Source organism: Pezoporus wallicus, unplaced genomic scaffold (genome assembly GCF_028554395.1).
Source record: "Pezoporus wallicus isolate ANWC-B61680 ecotype Strahan unplaced genomic scaffold, APGP_CSIRO_Pwel_v1 contig_4191, whole genome shotgun sequence".
NCBI lineage: Eukaryota > Metazoa > Chordata > Aves > Psittaciformes > Psittacidae > Pezoporus > Pezoporus wallicus.
The window spans coordinates 1-19,491 of NW_026641383.1; the positions used below are offsets into that span (position 1 = coordinate 1).

The 19,491-nt window shown below is 42.1% G+C and overlaps 2 protein-coding genes across 5 annotated transcripts in view; both read left to right on the forward strand.

Annotated features, from left to right (window-relative positions):
* Positions 1-6: 6 nt before the first annotated feature.
* Positions 7-6,852, forward strand: CRLS1 (cardiolipin synthase 1). Its single transcript, XM_057423306.1, has 7 exons — positions 7-352; positions 634-771; positions 1,345-1,474; positions 1,933-2,018; positions 2,736-2,804; positions 3,142-3,233; positions 5,107-6,852. The coding sequence occupies exons 1-7, from the start codon at positions 38-40 to the stop codon at positions 5,192-5,194; spliced, it is 918 nt and encodes a 305-aa protein (XP_057279289.1). The 5' UTR covers positions 7-37; the 3' UTR covers positions 5,195-6,852.
* Positions 6,853-6,957: 105 nt separating this feature from the next.
* COMMD1 (copper metabolism domain containing 1) overlaps positions 6,958-19,491 on the forward strand; it is a 78,369-nt gene continuing 65,835 nt past the window's right edge. For 2 of the 4 annotated variants that reach the window (XM_057423309.1, XM_057423310.1), the window contains exon 1: positions 6,959-7,206. In XM_057423309.1, the coding sequence (XP_057279292.1) occupies positions 7,012-7,206 (195 nt within the window). In that variant the 5' untranslated portion in view covers positions 6,959-7,011. Of the gene's footprint in view, positions 7,207-15,295; positions 15,431-19,491 lie in introns of those variants that run through there. The other 2 variants (XM_057423308.1, XM_057423311.1) reach the window with 2 other exon arrangements.

The window sequence follows — 19,491 nt, forward strand, 5'->3', positions numbered from 1 at the left end:
CGCGCCTAGGCCCCGCGGGCAGGCTGCACCCCGCACCATGCTGGCCGCCGCTTGGCTGGGCAGGGGGTTCTGGGGGCTCCTCCGCGGCGCGGGGCGGAGGCGGCCGGGCGGCGGCGGAAGGCCTCTGGTGAGCCGGCTCGGCGCAGCGGCGGCGGAGGGGCGCGGCGGCTGCCGCCATGGCAACAGCGGAGTGTTCTGCTGGTCGGGCGGCCGGGCTCCGGCGGGGTGGTGGCGGCAGCCCCAGAACCTGCTGCGGGAGCCCGCCGCCGCCTGGCGTCTCCTCAGCGGCGGCGCCGCCCCCCCATCGGAGCCCTCCCAGGAGCGGCGTGTGGCGGGGCGCTATGCCGAGCTGGTACGTGACGCGGTGGGGAGCGCCCGTAACCCCGTACGGGTGGGAACGGGTGGGTTTTCCCAGAGTTGGAGCCCCGGGAGGGCTCTGGGGGTCTCTGTCGGTGGTGCCTTGTCGCTCTGGAGGCTGAGTTAATGTTTAGTAGCTCGCGGACGTGTCCGTGTGTCTTGCGCAAGCAGCACACAAAGGTTGGTTTAACGTAAAGTGTGTGTTTGCCTTGATTTTTACTTGCCAAATCGGGGTTTGCCTTCCTGACCTGAAGTTTTTGCTTGCTTGTTTTACAGTATGAAAACCCCTGGACCATCCCAAACATGCTGTCAATGGCAAGAATGGGTTTGGCGCCAGTTTTGGGCTATTTGATCGTTGAAGAAAACTTCAATGTGGCATTGGGTGTCTTTGTTTTGGCTGGTGTTACGGATTTGGTACGTGTGCGTCGGCTTGGGAATACTGTGGGGATAGTGGTGGGTTATGGTGATCCAATTGGCATGCACTGAAATTCATATTCTAATACACATTTGGTTTTATGCTATATATGTCCTTGGCAACACTGTGAAAGGAGCTGGGAGGTGCCCGAAGGGGACCTAGTGCTGTTGGAGCACGGGGAATGAGTATCAGAGTTCCCTGACCCAGCCGCAAGTGGACTTTCTCCAGTCAGTGCTTACGCATCGGTGGTCTGTAACTGTGTGCAGGTGTCCCAGGTCCACCCATCATAACAATAATTGTGTGAATTTTAAGAGCATCAGTCACTCTTTTTTCCTTTTTCTCCCTTTTTTTTTAATATTATTTAATAATCAGAATTGAATATGTTCAGAGGCTTCCAAAATCTGGAATGCAATATGAAAAAAAGCATAAAATATCAGCTAAAGGGTATCATATTTCATCTTAAACTGGCTGCATTATGTGAAGTCATTCATGAAATACCTCTGTATACAGCCTATATAAGCTATTTTTATTCTTAGTTTTCTAACAAAAACATTGACCTTTGTTTTTCTCAGTTGGATGGATTTATTGCACGGAACTGGGCTAATCAGAAATCAGCTTTGGGAAGTGCCCTTGATCCTCTGGCTGATAAAATTCTCATCAGTGTGCTTTACGTAAGCCTGACCTGTACAAATCTTATCCCAGGTGAGAAAACATCAATTGCATGTACTATATAAGGTAAAGAAGCTGATTTTATGTGTAGTAATATTTCTTGTGTTTCTGGTAGGAAAACTATGGCTTGGAACTCTTGCTTTGTCAGTTGCACTTGGTTATTTGCTCTGTTCAAATACTTAACACACATCACAGAAAGCACGTGCTGCCATATCCAGAACCAGCTAGTATACACTGCCGTTTTCAAGTGTATTTCTTTAAAGCAATAATAGTGAGTAGCTATATCAGAAATTTTCTCATGGACTGGATTTTTTTAAGACTTCAGATTAAACTCTTTCAGAAATCATGGTAAAAATCTTCAGTCATGCATAAAACTTGTTCAGAAGCATTTGAGAGTGGTTATCCTCTTGCTTCATATTTTGTGTGCTTTTTGGTTTGGTTTTAATCATGAACATGATCTTTCACTAGATCCTATTGGCTTGGTTTTTCAGTTCCCCTTACTTCCATGATTATTCTGAGGGATGTAGCGCTCATTGCTGCTGTTTTCTATGTGCGATACAAAACTCTTTCTCCACCGGTAAGTGTATAGCTTTAAACAAAATGGTAGGAATATGTAGTCATTGTATTTTGATTAAACCTTCTGTAATGGGTTTAAACTAAAACAGGGGAAGTTCAGGTTGAATATAAAGAAGTTCTTTACTGTGAGAGTGGTGAGGCACTGAAGCAAGTTGGCCAAAGAAGTGGTAAATGCTCCATCCCTGGCAGTGTTCAAAGGCCAGGTTGGACAGAGCCTTGGGCAATGTGGCCTCATGTGAGGCATCCACTGCCCAAGGCAGGGGGTTGGAACTAGATGACCTTAAGGTCCTTTCCAACCCAAACCATTCTACAATTCAGTGATTTTTACAAGTATAAAAATATGAATAAGCCTTCAACAATGTTGTAAACAATAAAGATTTTAATTTTGAGACTTGATGTTGACTTAAAACTTGAGTGGTTAACCTAAGATGTGGTGTTGTGCTTGTTCTTTCACCAGATAGATCTGTAAGCAGAACAGTATTTCATAAAATAGGTTTCATCAAGATGAGTCAGAGCTACTGTTATTTTCCTGTGTATGATGTGTAATAGATCATATAAAATTTATTTTTACATTTTTCCTATCTATGCTATGTAGTAAATCATATAAGAGCAATATCAGTATAATCTTTAGTGCTACAGTTGTCTTTTCTGTGTTGTGTGAAGAGGACTATCGAATATACTAAATTGACTTTTTTTCCCTCTTTTTCTCACCCGACAGAGAACACTCAGTAGGTATTTTAACCCCTGTTATGCTACTGCCCAATTAAAACCAACATTCATTAGTAAGGTAAGAGTAGTAACTAACACCCCAGTACTTGGAGTGGTGTGCAGTTTGGAGGGAGGGGGCTGATTCCTGCTACCCCTGAGTGCAGTTTCAAAATAGTGCCAACCAGTTTGAAGGCAGTTTACATCCTGAAAGATTTTCAGCTATGCTCTGTCAGAGTACGTGTTAATTTTGAGTATGTATAGTGTATAGTTCAGTTGAGTATATAACTCGTTAAAAGAGGTTCCTAAATAAATTTTCTGTATATAGACTAGTACTTAAACCAGTAATAAAAGTGTCTATATTCTTTACATAGTGCATGTCTTCATTTTGGTCACATTTCCTATTTTGCTTTTATCAGATGAACACAATGGTTCAGCTAATTTTGGTGGCAGCTTCTTTAGCAGCTCCTGTTTTCAATTACGTGGACAGCATATATCTACAGACATTATGGTAACTTATCTCTTAATTTGTTTCTAGTTTTGGTTTTTTTTCTGATAATTTAATGTACTCTTAAAGAAACTGGTAATTGAGATTAATCTAATTGTGTGGCACAAAAAAAACCTGCAGGGATGGTGTAATATACCCATATGCCTGAATTTTTTAAGCATTTATTCTTAAAAGCACAAGAGCTAGATATTTGTTGGTATTTAATTTACTGTACAAGCAAAAAGTAGTCAAATGATAATACTAGTTAAGATCCAGGAATAAGAGCTGGGAAACAAGTCTTCAGAATAGGCAGAATTCAGAGTAATAGAAAAGAAGGGAGTGGGAAGAAAGGCTGTATGGATTCTTTATTTATTCATGCCATAGGTGTCCTTGAAGAAATAACTTTGATGTCAGTAAAAATAGATGGGAAATATTTTCTTGGTTTTGCTTTATGTTATACCTGCTACCTTGAAATCTAGGTTTCTGAAGCCTATCTGAAAAGCATCTGATGAAATCTGTGATTCCTGCTAGACTATAGGAAGGAAGGGGAAGGATGGAATGAAAACAGGCAAACAGGAGCGTAACTCCTTAAATAGTGGCTGTTCCTTTCACTGCTGTCATTGGAGGTGTGAGCTGTACCTGAAGCTTAACTGTACCTGAGAGCAGGTGTTACAAGTGCAGTTATTTCTCCTGAGCAGTTGGGTAAGAGATCAGGACAAAGAGGCTGAACAGCAGAATTACTACGTAACTTAGTTTCAAGTAGTAGAAAACCCAGTGTTACTTGTATCCTTCTTGGGGGGAGGGAGAGAGACATTAAAAAAAAAACACAAAACCCCACAAAACCAAAACAAACCCAAAAGCTTTTAAGGAACTAGGGACCTTGATCTTGACAGCCAGTGTAGTTTTTCATCCTTTTGAAAGCCAAAACTAGAATCTCATCTGTGAAAGATGCTTACTTTGCTGCTTGTCGGGGACTCTGAGTGAGTTACAACATCTTCGGTTTGTTCATTTCTTACTTTGCTTTAATTGATGAATACAGATGTTCAGCTAATTTTGGTGGCAGCTTCTTTAGCATCTCCTGGTTTTGGCAAGCTGTGGCCACCCCATCCCTGGCAGTGTTCAAGGCCAGGTTGGACGGGGCTTTGAGCCAACTAGTGGAAGGCGTCCCTGCCAATGGCAAGGGGGTTTAAACCAGATGATCCCTAAGGTCCCTTCCAACCCTAACCATGTTACGATTCTATTGTGTGAGTAATGAAGAAATGCTGGGTGTAACTCACCAGGGTCTTCTGTAAACACACTCTCAAAAATTATCTGGATGAGTGAGCCAAGGGAGAGCAGTGGTAATGGAGGGGTAGGACTGTAGTGGTGGCTCTCACCTGAATGGTGTCAGCCTTTAACACAGAGGAGCACTGCTAATTTAGAAATATGGGTAGTTATTACCCAGCATCTGAGGAGGGAACAAAAGAGGCTGAAGCCAAAACTTGTGCTTTAGCTTTGCAACTTGGTAAAATGAGACATTCCAGTCTTGCGTGGTTTGAATGTTCCCCTTTTATACTACCAATGTATAATATCTCCCATCGGACAGTTCTCAAGCTGGTAAAAATTAATGTAGGCTACAAGTACTGAATCTTTTGTCTTCCCTTCTCTAAGACAAGTGCTAATGTGTTAAAATTTCGCCTCCTATGCAGTTACACTGAAACATTCTACTTTGCACTACACGGCCGTTCCTTTGTTTATCTAATCCACTTAAAACTGAATTTCAGCATATTATCTGTAAAACCTATTTCTGTCAGACATAGCCCTTGAACTTGTAGTGAAAAATAATGATGAGCTTAAAAATGATCCTTTATTATTGTACTTGGACTCAAACGACTTACAGGAACTATTTTCCCCAAAGGTGCATCACGGCTTTCACGACGGTAACATCTGCATACAGTTATTACCACTATGGCCGAAAAACGGTTCAGGTGATAAATAACAAATGAAGTTCTCCTGAAAGGACAGGCTCTTGGCACCACTGGGTGCTGTACTGCCAAAGGGGGTTATATTGCTACTGAATTTTGGATCAAGAACTCTTTTTTTTTCTGCTTAAAACCATGGCATCACAATGGAGTGAAGATTTAACATGTACTGTATATATATAGATAGACTTTTCAATGTGTTTTTTATTTGTTTAAAAATAGGGTTGTTTACAAAACAAATAAATAATATCCTTAAAGACATAGGTTGCTGATTGATGCCACGTGCATTCTGAATAATTTTATATTCTTTTTGAAGTCAAAATATGCACCTTTCACCAGCTTTCTTGCCGTCTTCACACAAGACACTGAGTAGGCCGAGATCTGAGAAGAAAAAGCAATTAAAAGAACAGATTTGTCTTTGTACCTCAGCCTAAGTCACTAAACCAGCATTGCTCATTATGATGTCCATCAGCCTGAAGCAGAGGAAAGTGTCTCATCGGGAACAGTATCTTCAGAGATCTAAACCAGAAGGATAGAAATCTTTTCCTTTGTGTTCCGTGGTGATATGGATAAGCCATGAAGAGTTACTACCCTGCCCCTTTTTTCAATACGTGCAACCATGAACTGTATTCACCACAGAAGAGCATTGCCCCCAGAAAGGTTGGCTGTGCAGTGAGTACTCTGTACCCAAATGGAGTTAGTTTCTCATGCTATGTATTAATTTCTAGCAATTGAAAGGAACTCCTGTATCTCCGTATTCTTTAAAGCTTTTAACTATGCTATTTAGTCTAAATACTGCTGTAGGAAAGAGACATTTTAAGTATTGTCCAAATTAATGGAGAGAGTGGAGAATGGAGAAATTGTTAGCTGCACATACTGTTACATCTTTCATTTTCCTGTTCCTCTAGCTTGAAGATTCCCTCAGGCCAGGGGACAGCTTGCACATGTACTTTGCCTATTCTCTACTTACAAAAAGATACAGAATAAAGAACTAGGCAGAACAGATCATGTTGATCATAAACCTATGTTTTATATTTTTGAGCAATGTGATATTTCTTGTATGTCAAAAAAAGTGTAACTATGAAGGGCTTAAATAACTGAAATCAGGTGGTGATGCCACTGATAAATCATACTAGAAGACAATTTGCTGTAGACTTGAAAGCACACAGTCTCTTTTGTGACTGCACATGCTTGTATATACAAAGCATTTTAATATTTTTTATATTTAAACTTGTATAGAATGGTGCACAGAGAAAACACTTGATATTTGTTAGTACCTTTTTCTTAACTGTCCCATGTTTTGTGGCCAACCCTGCCTCTTAACAACAAAAGGATAGAGAGCAAAGCTGGTGGAAGCTTCCTTAAACTGAGTGTTCAGTAAAATAGAGTACTTGAAGAATCAGCATAGAAAAAAATGCATTCTACCCAGTCATGTCATTCCTGTTTGGTCCTGGTTAATGGGATTGGGGTTTAATTGGGGTTTTTGTTGTGTTGAGGTATTTTTTTCCTGTTCTAATCACAGATACCTTTGGAACATTACCTGGCATTGTCAGGGAATGAAATACTGGTCGGTGGAGGCTCTGTGTTGGTGTGTGTTATTACACCTTGTTGAAATAAGTTCCATGTACTCGGTGCGACGTGCCTAAATGCTAGTGTTAAATAAAATTAGTCTGGATGGCAGAGCCGCTGCGTTTTCCGTTTGCGTGTTGGGTACTCGGTGCTTACGATTGCCTTGCTAAGGGCACGATCCGCCTCACCCCGAGAAGAAGACTCGGTACGGCGGCGGGGACTGTCCCTGCGCGGCCGCCGTACTGGCGGGCGGTGCCTCCGCCCTCCTCACGATGGCGGCGCCGGAGCCGCCTCAGCCGCCGCCCGAGGGCTCGAAGCCGCTGAGCGCGCTCCTCAGCGGCATCGCCCAGGCCGCCTACTACGGCAACGCGGACATCACGGAGGATCTGCTGCGCGGGCAGCTCTACCCCGAGGCGGCGCCGGAGGAGTTCCGCGCCCTGCACGCCAAGATGGGCGGCCTCCTCCAGGTACCGGGTGCGGGCGGCGCGGCTCTGAAGGGAGGGAGCCCCGGTCCGGGGGGGGCCTCTCCGCACAGCGACCAGCATCCTTCCCCGCTGTGCGGCTCTGACTGTAGCCGGGGCCGGGGGTGCTGCCGCGGCGTGAAGCCGGTCGCCCTCAGTAGCAGGTGAAGCTTTTGGCTCCGTCCCTTCCCTTGCATGCCGTGGTGAGCTCCCGGTGTCGTGGAGGCGTCTCCTCAGAAGCAGGAGCCCACCAGGCCAGCGCTCTGTTGAGGTAAAGGCGGCTCTTGGGTTTATGCTTATGGAAGTAGCGGTACTTGAGAACTTCCTGCGAAGAGCTGCTGTTCACGTATTTCTTAACAAGGAAACTGCGTTTTAGGAGAAGCATCACCAATTGCGAAGCAAGCTGCTTTAAACAGCAAACAGATTTGGCTTTATGTAGAGAGAAAGGGATTTTCCCTTGGAATGGATGTTTTTGCTCTCTGTTCTAGAGAACACCGTGGTATAGTTCTCACGGCTCAGTGTGGCACAGGGAGCCTCCAGCTAACAAATACCTGAATGGCCGCTGCCACCTGGTGGTTAAATCCACGGATGTTCGCAGGTTGTATCAGCCTGGCAGGTTTTTGGGGAGGAAAAAGTGTATCTAAACGTGGTAACATAGTTCTGGCTGGGTAATTTTTTACGCCCAAGCCAGCAGCGAGCTTTATCCCTTTTTAAAGTGTCGTATTTTGCTTACAAGTAAAGCAACATGCTTGCCTGCTTTGCTTTCTCGGTCACTGCGCGTTATTTTTACTGCATGCTATTTATGTTGCTGAAGGTCATCTTTTAAATTACTGGAAAGAATCCTCAGGATTACCTTGCGTTAGTCTATATGATGGAAAAAAATGCTGGAAATTTTAAAAGGAATTGAATTTTCTTGCTTTTATCTGTGTTCTTATTTGTTACAAGGTCAAAAGTAAGCAAGTATGTGTCTTTTAAAAGAAAAATCACTATAAAGTGTCTTCAACCCCCAACCCCCTTTTATTACTGTCTTGTTCTCAGGAATCAGTGTGTTAGTGTAGACTTGCAGGTTAGCCCAGCAGATGATATTAACTGCTGCTTTAAATGACCAGTGTCACAAGATTCAGCAGAGAATGCAGCTCAGTCTCTCATCATTAGGTTGTGCCCACAGCGCTGTTAGCAGCAGTCTCCCTCTTTGTGGCAGGTAAGAAACTGCATGTGTGAAATGTGCCACTTCAATCTGATATTTGGTTACTGTCACACATGCCTGCAGACAGCCGCTGTGGTGAGCAGAGCAGTCGGATCTGGTGTGTGTTCTGCAAGATGTATGCCAGTGGGGAAGTATGTTATGGCCAAAATGAGGGGGTTTGACCATTTGGAATGGCTTCCCTAGGGAAGTGGTGACTTCCCTAGTACTGGATGCTTTTAAGATGCAGCTGGGCAGGGTGCTCTGCGCAGCAGTCTAGATCATGCTTTGCCAGGAAATGTTGGACCGGATGGTCCTTGATGTCTCTTCCAACCTGGGATTCTAGGATTCTCCTCATGTATTCTATCTGATACGTCAGTGCTTTGTTGTAGATTCCTAATCAATTCTTTATTCATTTTTTGTGTTAATTTAAAAATCAGTTTCTTTGCTAAATCTCCCCAAGCCAAATTTTACTTTGTCATCCATTCTCCCATTTTGGTAGTAATTTTTTAGACCTGATAGGTATACCTTTTTCCTCACCTGGACTTCTTGGTGCTTTTTTTGAGGTGCCTTTGGCTTACCTGTGAGAGATGGGGCAGATAAGAAACACAATTAGTATTTTTCTAGTTATTTCAGTGCATTACTGCCGTATAGTAACTTTAGATGAATATTGACTTCATGTGAATGATCTCCAAACTATATAGGTTTCTTTTTCTGCTTGCAGAAGTGGGTGGCTCTTTAGCCATCACTGAAATGTCATAGCTGCTCGGCCAATGCGGTGTGTTTGAGGCCAGAAGAAAAGAGAGTACCATGTTTACAGGAAATAGCTAGAGAAATTTAGGTTTCAAATACAACTCTTATTCAAGCACTGTTGAGCTGTCATATTCTGGAGATAACATAAATTCAGGCCCCAGAAAGCACAGATGATTCAAAGTATTCAATATTTACCCATTTCTGTAACATAGACATATAGCTTAGGAGGATGGCAATGTGTTGGGGAGAGGATATCACATTCCCTGTGTGCTGCTTTAAGAACCAAAACTGGTAACAGTTGTGGTCTTCAGGGTCATGCCTTCCAACATAAATTCGTATTCATAAATAACAAAGCATCATCTCACTATTGTCAGGTTCATCTTATGGTCTTTATTGCCACCACTCTTCTCATCTTATGAATGAAATTCCTGGGATATAACCAAAGTTTATGTTGTTCAACACACTTTAAAGCTGAAGTTCCGAGCTAAGCAATACACCAACTACATTTACAGACACAGCTTCAAGTCAAATATTGTGAATTGCGTGACTTAAAGGATGTAACACTTTAATTCCTGTGGATATTTTCAGGACCTCTGTTCTAGAGCATTCTAAAAAAATCTCTTGGCCTTCTGGTCAGTTTGAGGGCCCTTCCTCTTTCGCACCTCTTAGTTTGTGAGGGAAAGGTTGATATTAGTGTTGTACTTTGAAAGGAAGGCTTAAACATGTTTTCCTGTTCCTCCATCTACCTAGTAGGAAAAACCGTTGTCTTGGCTAGTATTTTTGATACCCTCTTTTTAGTTCTTACAGCTAGCCTACAGATCTCTGCCTCTTGCATAAACTGGCTCTTCTGAAGCTATGACATAGAGGTCACACAGATACAGTGTGAGCTGTTCTCTTTTGTTTGAAGGATGTGCAGGGGAAGCGCCATCTTGGCCCTACCAGTTGCTTAACCAAATCTTCAAGTAACTGAGAACTACCACACACATACTTGCATGCTTTAGGGAGTTGCCTGGAACACTTCTAGTATCTCTCTGAATTTAACTACATGGGAGGTGGCGTTATATTGTATTTGTTGACAACAGCAAACTTCAAAAGTGTTCCTCTGTGTTTATAACATCTCAGTATTTGGACACACATCTTGGATGCTGGAGGAGCAAGCTCCACTCAGAGATCTGTTTTGTCCCTTCCTTGTCAATTGTCACATGAGTTTTGGAGCAAATTTATTCCAAGTCTTGATATTTCATTGTGAAAAATCTGCATGATTAAAATGTTTATGTTATCTTTATGTGGTTTTATTTTTCTGTTCCTCCTCTGGATAGTGGAGGAAAGGGAGCAAATAGCAGAAATAGACAATAGAAAGTCAGAGTACTTGTTTATTTTCCTTGTACTTGTTACATTTTCCTTGTGTGCAGTGATCTTATCTGAACTTCAGAAGGCAACAGGTAGCTTTTCTGTCTCCATTGATGATAATACCTGTTTGCGTCAAATACATTCTTTCAGGAGGTAGCCATGCTGTTTGGCTTCAAACACCTCCTTTAGAAGCCCAGGTCCTTTGTATGGCCAATCTGGAAAGAATTCGATGTCTTGTACTGTGTCCTGTTGAATTCCAAGGGAATGTAAGCACCTAAATTGAATGAGATGAATAATGCCTTCTGCCTGTCTCTTGAGGATTTTTTTCTCTGATACCCATCTTCTTGATAGTTAGAAGCAGAGGCATTCATTACCCTTGTGAATTAATTGCTGTAGTACTTCATATCTTCTAAGTAGTAATCATAAATCTGTACTATAAATCAACCACTTGGTTGTATTAGAGCTGAGTATAAACAAGATGAAGGACTTTTCCTGTACCCTCCTGTGTTCCACCTGTGCAAAGCATGGCACCTGGGAGAAGTATTGAGATGAAGAAGAGCCACAAAAGCATATCATATTTATTGCAGCAATAAGCATTTAAATGTTTCTTTCCCCCTTGTTTGTGTATTGACTAGTCCTGGGTTTGTATTTATAAACGATGTTATGATCTGCTTCTTACAGCCTGCCCATAGATCTGCTGAATTTACATGAATCATTTGACCTCTAAAATGCTGAATTTATTTTGGAGAGAAGTCATGTTACCTTATTAAATTTACTTTAAAAAAAATCTCACTTCTGGTGTGGAATATCGTGGAAGGTAGATCAGAGCCCTAGGAAGGCTGGCCCTGGAGAACTGTACCACTTTAATGTTCTGTCAGTTGTTCTTTACCTTCATACCCAGCCTTCTGTCCCATAAGGTGGCAAAATATTGAGAAACTGAAGGAGATTGTAGATCAGCTTTTAGAAATTCTTATCCCCAGCTTTTTTGGTTTTTAAAGACTTCATCATCCTGACTAAAATACTAAATTTGTCTTCTCTTTTCGTATGTTTAGTTAACTGTATTCCACTGGTAATAGTTACTTTACACCTGGAGTAATTCTACTGTTTTCCTTTTGGTGGCAGCAGGCTATTGGATTTACTGAACACGATTCAGTTGCTGCTTTGTTGGAAGTGTCCTGGTTCGCTCTTCTGCCTCAGAACAAACTGTACGTTGGCTAAATGACAATAAAAATTGCAGTGTGAGGAGTCTAAATATTTTATTATATTTGATTTGCACGGGTTTATTTTCAGAAATACTGAGGGTGCCACCATCTGCAATAACAAATACTGGCACTTATTGGTAAAAATATTAATCAGGCTCTATGCAAGTGATATATGAGAACCAAGAGCTTGATATCTATTATGTAAAATGCACCTGAACTCTATGTATAGACTTTATAACATTCACTAGCTCTCTTCCATTGGTGACTTTCATTAGGAACCATGCTGGTATTTCTACTAGACTTTTCTGATGACAGATGTTTAATTTCACTGTTTTTCAGCCAAGAGGCTGATGGTAACCAACATTATTTGGCTCTGCTTAGCCCCTGGCACACATAGTGTATTCAAATCCCATCTCATAGCTATTTCTATGTTGTGGAATGCCCAGCTATTTCTAGTGATTACTTTTCTTCATGCCTTTGATGAAAATCTATTGAATAAGAAAGCTTTTGATCAAAATGTGATCCAAAGGCTTGTGGGGGAAAACTTGATGACACTAGTGGATAAAAGTGCTCGGTGTGTAAAATGCTCTGGACTCACCTGTGCAAACTGTGGGTGCTTTGGAAGCTGCCTAGTGCTGTTACCCTGTGTTGTCCCTAAAGACTGTCCCTTTCCTGATAGGGACTGCAGTCTTTTCCTGTGAAGTTGCTGTTGTTACCTAGAAAGGAGGTCCCAAAGCATCACTGTTTCTGCTTGAGAAGGAAGAGGCTGTTTGCTCTTCATAAAATGGATCTGTGAAAAGTCAGAGCAGGAAAACAGTCACAGGGTTCACCCTGTTGTGGAGGATAAAGGCCTTCAGCAGGATTTCTGCTGACAGCCACTGGTGGAAAATAAATGACTTCTTGCATTTTCTATTAAGGGAAGAGCTGTCATTCTTGCCTCTCCCCAGATAGCTTGTGATTCCTCAAGTATGTGAGCTGAGTCGTGAGCTCTTAGTGCTTTGCAGTTGTCCAAGCTTCTGCAGGCTGAGAAGCAGAACAGCCTCAGTCCAAAGACTGATACAAAATCATTTGGGAAGAGTTGATAGGAGAGACTGCTTGTTTTCTGCCATTTAGAATTGCAGTTGTGCCTCCATCTACTGACTAGAAAGATAACTCCATAAGCATGCTCATTCTTCTGGATTTGGGTAAAAGGTAACAAGTTGCTCACAAAGCAGTATCAGCAAGCGCTGTGTCAATATGAGGTGCTTTCTGGCCAAATACGAATCTTTCATAGTGTTATAACTTTCACTCCAGTGAATGACCGTGCTTATTATGAATAATTCTATTTGTTATTGGGTTAGGCAAAAATAAACTAACAATAACTGCATGCAGAATTTTGGGAGGGGAGGGGGGTATGTCTACAGTGTTATAATTGGCCATACATAGGAAAATTATTGTCTCATTTGATGTTTGCCTGGAACAACTACATAACAAATATACTCTCTAATTTAGTGAAATATCACTGTCATATAGCTCACTAATTTTAACAAAGCTGGACTGCACCTCTGCATTTTCTCTCCTCTGTATATAAACACAGTTACTGCTTTTTTTGCTGTACTTCAGCATCATCTTAGGAGGGTAGCAAATGGAATGTTTACTTGAATGTGCTTTATTGTGGCCATGAAAATGTTCATGGATACTGACCTGAAGTGTTCTTATTAGTGCTTCCGATTTGAGTTATTTTAGGTTTTAGGTATGTGTATGTGCAGTCAGTTCACATAAGGATTAGTGTAACTGCCAGTTGTAGGAACAGCATAAAGTGGAGGGGGAAAGTTCTTCAAAAGAATGAACTGGAGAGGAGGGTTGGCTGCAGGATGTTACATGGTTGAAGAACATTGACAGGAGCAGTAAGATCAGTGCTTCGCTGCCTAGAGCAGCAATTTAGTGTGTGTGTCACACACAACCTGACTAGGAAGAACAATGTACCTGCATTGTTCTGGATTTTTTTAATGCTCCTTTTCCTGTGATTTCTCCAGTTATGAAAGTTGGTGTTTGTTAAAGCCTATTGTATTTGCAATACTGCTTTCATTGCTATTGGAATTATTGAAGAGCTATATAGCAGGTGGAGTCAGAGCTGTGGGATGCAGAGGTGATGGTATTCTGCACCATGAGTGGAATGAAGTGGACTGTCATTAAACAATGGGGTATGAGCGAGGAATCTGCGCCTCCATATTACAAACCTAGTAGTCTTCCTACTGATGTGCCACTACAAGTGCAAATCCTGAAGGCAGGCACAAGCAGGAGGACTCCCACTATTATAACATCATTCATTTAATTAGTAGTATTTTCTGTAACTCAAGTGTGAGACAGGGGAAAGGTTATTTACTTAACAAGATCAATCTAAGACCCATTTCATTTGAGAACATAAAGTGCTCTTATGCTGTAGCTGTGTCACTTTAGTGCAGATGGCTTACCTTACGTTTTATGGTTTACTTGACCTTTCCTCTCATATTATTTTTTTATGTTCTTGTCAATGGAAAAGTGGTAAATCAAAATAAGTCGGTAGACCTGCGTCACTGGTGTGTAATAGGTGTGGTAGACTCCCTATTGCCCAAATGAGAGTCTCTCTCTCTGCGTTTTTCCTCAATTACAGTGTTGATAGTATCTCTGCAAGTAGAAATTTGTCCCAGTTGCAGAGGAGGGGGCTGCCCTCCCTATCTGCGTCTAGAGCAGGCAGATCAGTGGCAGCTCTTCATGGTCATGATGACTCTGCATTACCTCTTAGTTTTGAAATGCCCTACTGAAAATCAGCTAATTGTTAATGGCTTCCACAACAGCCTGCTGCTGAGAAAGTTGTATTCCTTGCTGGTCCTCATGTTTTGTATGCTGTTGATTTCCCTTTGCCATGTGGCTCACTTTGTTGCATTTGTAGAACTTCTGTCAGTAAGTAATATTTTCATCATTAATAACACCATCAAGTTTTGGATGCACTCTGTTTCTCAAAAAACCCACTCCACACAGGTGTGGTGAACAGAAGTTCCATATACACAAGTATGTGATTAGCATAGGAGTATATTCATGTGTTTGCACACATGCACAGAAAGGCAAGTATATTGGTTATGCTGAAATTCATTAGTCCACTCTGGTCCCTGCAGAGTTTCTCTTGACCATATCAAGAGTCTATCGTGAAGACAAGGGAGTTGGATCTTGCCTTTGAAGTTCATTACTACAAATTAAATGCTTCTACTATGCTTAATTAGTATTTATCAAGCATATGCTGTACGGAGTATATTTGAAAAGGGAAGAAGACTCCCTTAGGCTTCATGTGTAGTTTCATGTATTTATTACAGTAACGCTAATGCTCTGTTCCCTGTTTCCCAAAGTGTGTGGGAAATGCTGGAGAAGGTAATGAAGTTCACTGCCATCATCTCAGCAGTAGTGATTTTCTGGACTAGTATGAATTGTTTTTTCTCTTGAGATATGGCCTATGAAAAGGGGAGAATGTGAGATGTCCCTTCTTTGATTTGATGTATAAAGAAAGGGTAAAAGGAAAGGAAGCCTGTACACTGAAATGATATTGTTTATTACATGATACTTTTGAAATTGCGTCTGTTACAACTGGTGTGACGGAAGATTAGTGCTTGCTTGCTCCAGGAGAGTATTGATATTGGCAACGGAGTAGAAATTCTTACTCCAGCCTTGCTGGTGTCACATGAGGCTGCCTACAGCTGGGGTGATAATAGACTTCTTGCTTTCTTCAAAGGTACATACATTTTGTTTCACTGCAAGTGAAAAAAGACTAGTCAATGGAGACTTTAAATTGGAGTGAGCATAATTTCTTCTGCTAAGATATACATCCTCATTTCACAATTCAGACCAAGAAGAGAGCAACAGGAAAGATGTGTTAATGTGCTAAATAACCAACACCCTATCAGTGATGCAGAGCTGTGGCATTCACTTTAGCCACTGAAGTTCACAGCTAGTGTATGAAAGGAAATTTGGATGACATAAATCAGCCTCTTTTTAAGCTGAAATTTTCCATTCCCAGTAATGCTTAGCAGCTGCTGGCTTGGGATAATGTATGTTAGTTTTTCTACTGTACTGGTTTGTAGCATTTGGATGCAGTATATCCAACAGACTAGGGAGAACGTAGGCCCCCTCAGGAAGCTCTTGGGAGAGCTAGCTACACAGGATTTGGAGAAGGCTGAGGTTCTGAATGACTTCCTTGCCTCAGTCTTCACTGGCAAAGGCTCTGACCACACCACCCAAGTCCTGGAAGGCAGACGCAGGGACTGTGAGAATGAAGACCTTGTGCCCACTGTAGGAGAGGAACTGGTTCGAGACCATCTTAAAAATCTGAACGTGCACAAGCCTGATGAAATCCATCCGCAGGTTCTGAAGGAGCTGGCAAATGAAGTTGCTAAGCTGCTGGCCATCATATTTGAGAAATCATGGCAGTCAGGTGAAGTTCCTGACGACTGGGGGATATATAGCCCCCATTTTCAAGGAGGGGAAAATGGATGACCCAGGGAACTACAGACCAGTCAGTCTCACCTCTGTGCCTGGCAAAATCTTGGAGCAGATTCTCCTGGAAGGCATGCTAAGGCACATGAAAATCAACAAGGTGCTTGGTGACAGCCAGCATGGCTTCACTAAGGGGAAATACTGCCTGACCAATTTGGTGGCCTGCTATGATGGGGCTACAGAACTGATGGACAGGGGTAGAGCAGTTGATGTCATCTACCTGGACTTGTGCAAAGCATTCGACACTGTCCCACACGACATCCTTGTCTCTAAATGGAAGAGACATCAATTTGATGGATGGACCACTCGGTGGATAAAGAAGTGGCTGGATGGCCATACACAAAGAGTTGTGGTCAATGGCTCCATGTCCGGCTGGAGACCAGTAACGAGTGGTGTGCCTCAGGGATCGGTGTTGGGACCGGTCATGTCCAACATCTTTGTTGCTGACATGGACAGTGGGATTGAGTGCACCCTCAGCAAGTTTGCCAATGACACCAAGCTGTGTGGTTGGGTTGATACGCTGGAGGGAAGGAATGCCATCCAGAGGGACCTCGACACACTTGTGAGGTGGGATGATGCCAACCTTGTGAAGTTTAACCATGCCAAGTGCAAGGTCCTACACCTGGGTCGGAGCAATCCCAGGCACAGCTACAGTTTGGGCAGAGAAGAGATTCAGAGCAGCCCTGTGGAGAAGGACTTGGGGGTGTTGGTTGATGAGAAAATGAACATGAGTCGGCTTCAGTGTGCGCTTGCAGCCCTGAAAGCCAACCGTATCCTGGGCTGCATCAAAAGGAGCGTGACCAGCAGGTTGAAGGAGGTGATCCTGCCCCTCTGCTCTGCTCTTGTGAGACCTCACCTGGAGTATTGTGTGCAGTTCTGGCGTCCTCAACATAAAAAGGACATGGAACTGTTGGAACAAGTCCAGAGGAGGGCCACAAGGATGATCAGGGGACTGGAGCACCTCCCGTATGAAGACAGGCTGAGAAAGTTGGGGCTGTTCAGCCTGGAGAAGAGAAGGCTGCGTGGAGACCTCATAGCAGCCTTCCAGTATCTGAAGGGGGCCTATAGGGATGCTGGGGAGGGACTCTTCATTAGGGACTGTATTGACAGGACAAGGGGTAATGGGTTAAAACTTAAACAGGGGAAGTTTAGACTGGATATAAGGAGGAAATTCTTTCCTGTTAGGGTGGTGAGGCACTGGAATGGGTTGCCAAGGGAGGTTGTGAATGCTCCATCCCTGCTGGTGTTCAAGACCAGGTTGGACATGGCCTTGGGTGATATGGTTTAGTGTGAGGTGTCCCTGCCCATGGCAGAGGGGTTGGAACTTGATGATCTTAAAGGTTCTTTCCAACCCTAACTATTCTATGATTCAATGATTCTATTTTAAAAACCAAGCTGACAATACCAAAATCTTAAGAATGGTGAAAATGCTGTGTGACTACAATTAATTCCATTTTGCAGCTTGTATTCTCTGGATTTCTTCTAGTCTGGTGACCAAGGTGATGGAGATTTGAACTTTTCAACATGTTTGGATGATGTTGATTTTCATATTTGCTGCAGTTGTTACTTGAAGTCTTTTGTTCATTGATGTTTTAGTCATTGAGCCTAATGGGGCAGAAGTTGTCATGTAAGAACCTCTGGCAGCTTGATCTGCTGTCTGAATGGGTGGTTCGATTCCCTGTGGGCCTCACTTGGGCAGGAAGTGTTGGCTGCAACTTACTGAGAGGGCTCAAAGTTCACCCCTAGATGATCGCTGACTTTAGAAAAAGATTAAGTGACTTTCTTTGAAGGCAGAGCCTAAAGTATCCTATTTTTTAATTCTGTGTTTATCATTGTAAATGTCTTCTTTTCCGTAACTTTAAAAAGTGTTTAATATGTGGAGTAAGTCAGAACTGACTGGCATGGGTTGCACAGAGGGGTGGTGAATGAGACATTCAAGGAGACATTCAAGACCAAACTAATGTGTTTCTGGGCAACCTGATCTAGTTGAAGATGTCCCTGCTCCTTGTAGGGGGATCGAACTAGATGAGCTTTGAAGGTCCCTTCCAACACAAACCATTCTGTGATTCTATGGATGGCCTCCATTGTGAAGGATTAGGAGCTCATTATTGGGAAAACCAACTGATTTCTTACTACTTTGTTTACGGTGCATGAGCTGATAGCCATTTACGGTTTATAGCTGATAGCCAAAGATCTAAATCAGCAAACTCCATCTCATAGGATGTTGGTAGTTTTATAGTTGTATAGCAAGCTTGTGACTACCTCCTCCTTCCCAGCTCCCTGTGGAGTTCGGTATCTGTTTATCTGCTGTCCTTAAGGACTGTGTGTTGCTATTCTAAAGGTGACAGTGATTCTGGAACACGTTTTTTTTAATCCCTCTAATTCTTTGCCGTCTTCTATATTTACCTCTTAACAATGCTGGTTTATGTGTGATTCCACATAAGTAAAAATAAATTACAACAGAATCTCACTGAAAGAAGACCTAAAATATACTGTGCAGAGCAAATGTGAAATAAGAGCCAACTTGTACAAACAATTTTTAGACTTGTGTTTTTCTAATAATTTTTTAAAATGCTTTTGAAATTATCTCCCTTTGCATATGTTAATATATTTCTGAAAGCACATTTTTCATCTCTCCTCTAACAATAAGAAGTGGCAATACAAATACAGTTTGAGTGAAATTCTGTGTTTTTTTTCCAAATAAGGTTAGATTTTTTCTGCTTAAGATTTTTTGGGATCTCTGCCAAAAGATTCCTACCTCAGCTTGGTGGGTAGTTTTTTTCTTTCTTTATAGTCTCTATAAACCATGATGCCAGGATTATGAAACACGTTCTGAAGATAGATGCTGACACTTAAGTAGTATCTGTGTAAAAGGCAAGTAAGCAACACATTTTTACTCCTTGTCTGACATTTGCACATGGCTCTGTTGTCTCTCTTCAGACTGTCGCATCAGATGCGCTGTTCTCTTATACTCTTTTTGCCATTTGAGGTTCAAAAGTAGTTTATATTCTGTTCTAACAAGAACAAGCTGTTCGTATAAGTACCCTGTAGTTTTACATAGTCAAATATGGTACAAATATTGTATGCAATTGAGTAATTTGTGATTTCTTTTGTGTTTTTCATTAAACTCAATTTTTGCCTCTTCTGAACAAAATACTCATAACTCCCTTTTTCTGTAGAAGTAGAAATGGCACATTTAAGCAGTGTGCTATTAGTTTAGTAGATAGAATCATAGAATGGTTTGGGTTGGAAAGGACCTTAGGATCATCTAGTTCCATACCCCTGCCATGGGTAGGGACA

What these genes read in the sequence shown, in the direction of transcription:
- CRLS1 (XM_057423306.1), top strand. Translation starts at nt 38, where the DNA reads ATGCTGGCCGCCGCTTGGCTGGGCAGGGGGTTCTGGGGGCTCCTCCGC. An exon ending in CTGTACAAATCTTATCCCAG is followed by an intron (nt 1,475 to 1,932) that starts GTGAGAAAACAT and finishes TTGGTTTTTCAG; the next exon opens with TTCCCCTTACTTCCATGATT. An exon ending in ATATATCTACAGACATTATG is followed by an intron (nt 3,234 to 5,106) that starts GTAACTTATCTC and finishes TTTTCCCCAAAG; the next exon opens with GTGCATCACGGCTTTCACGA.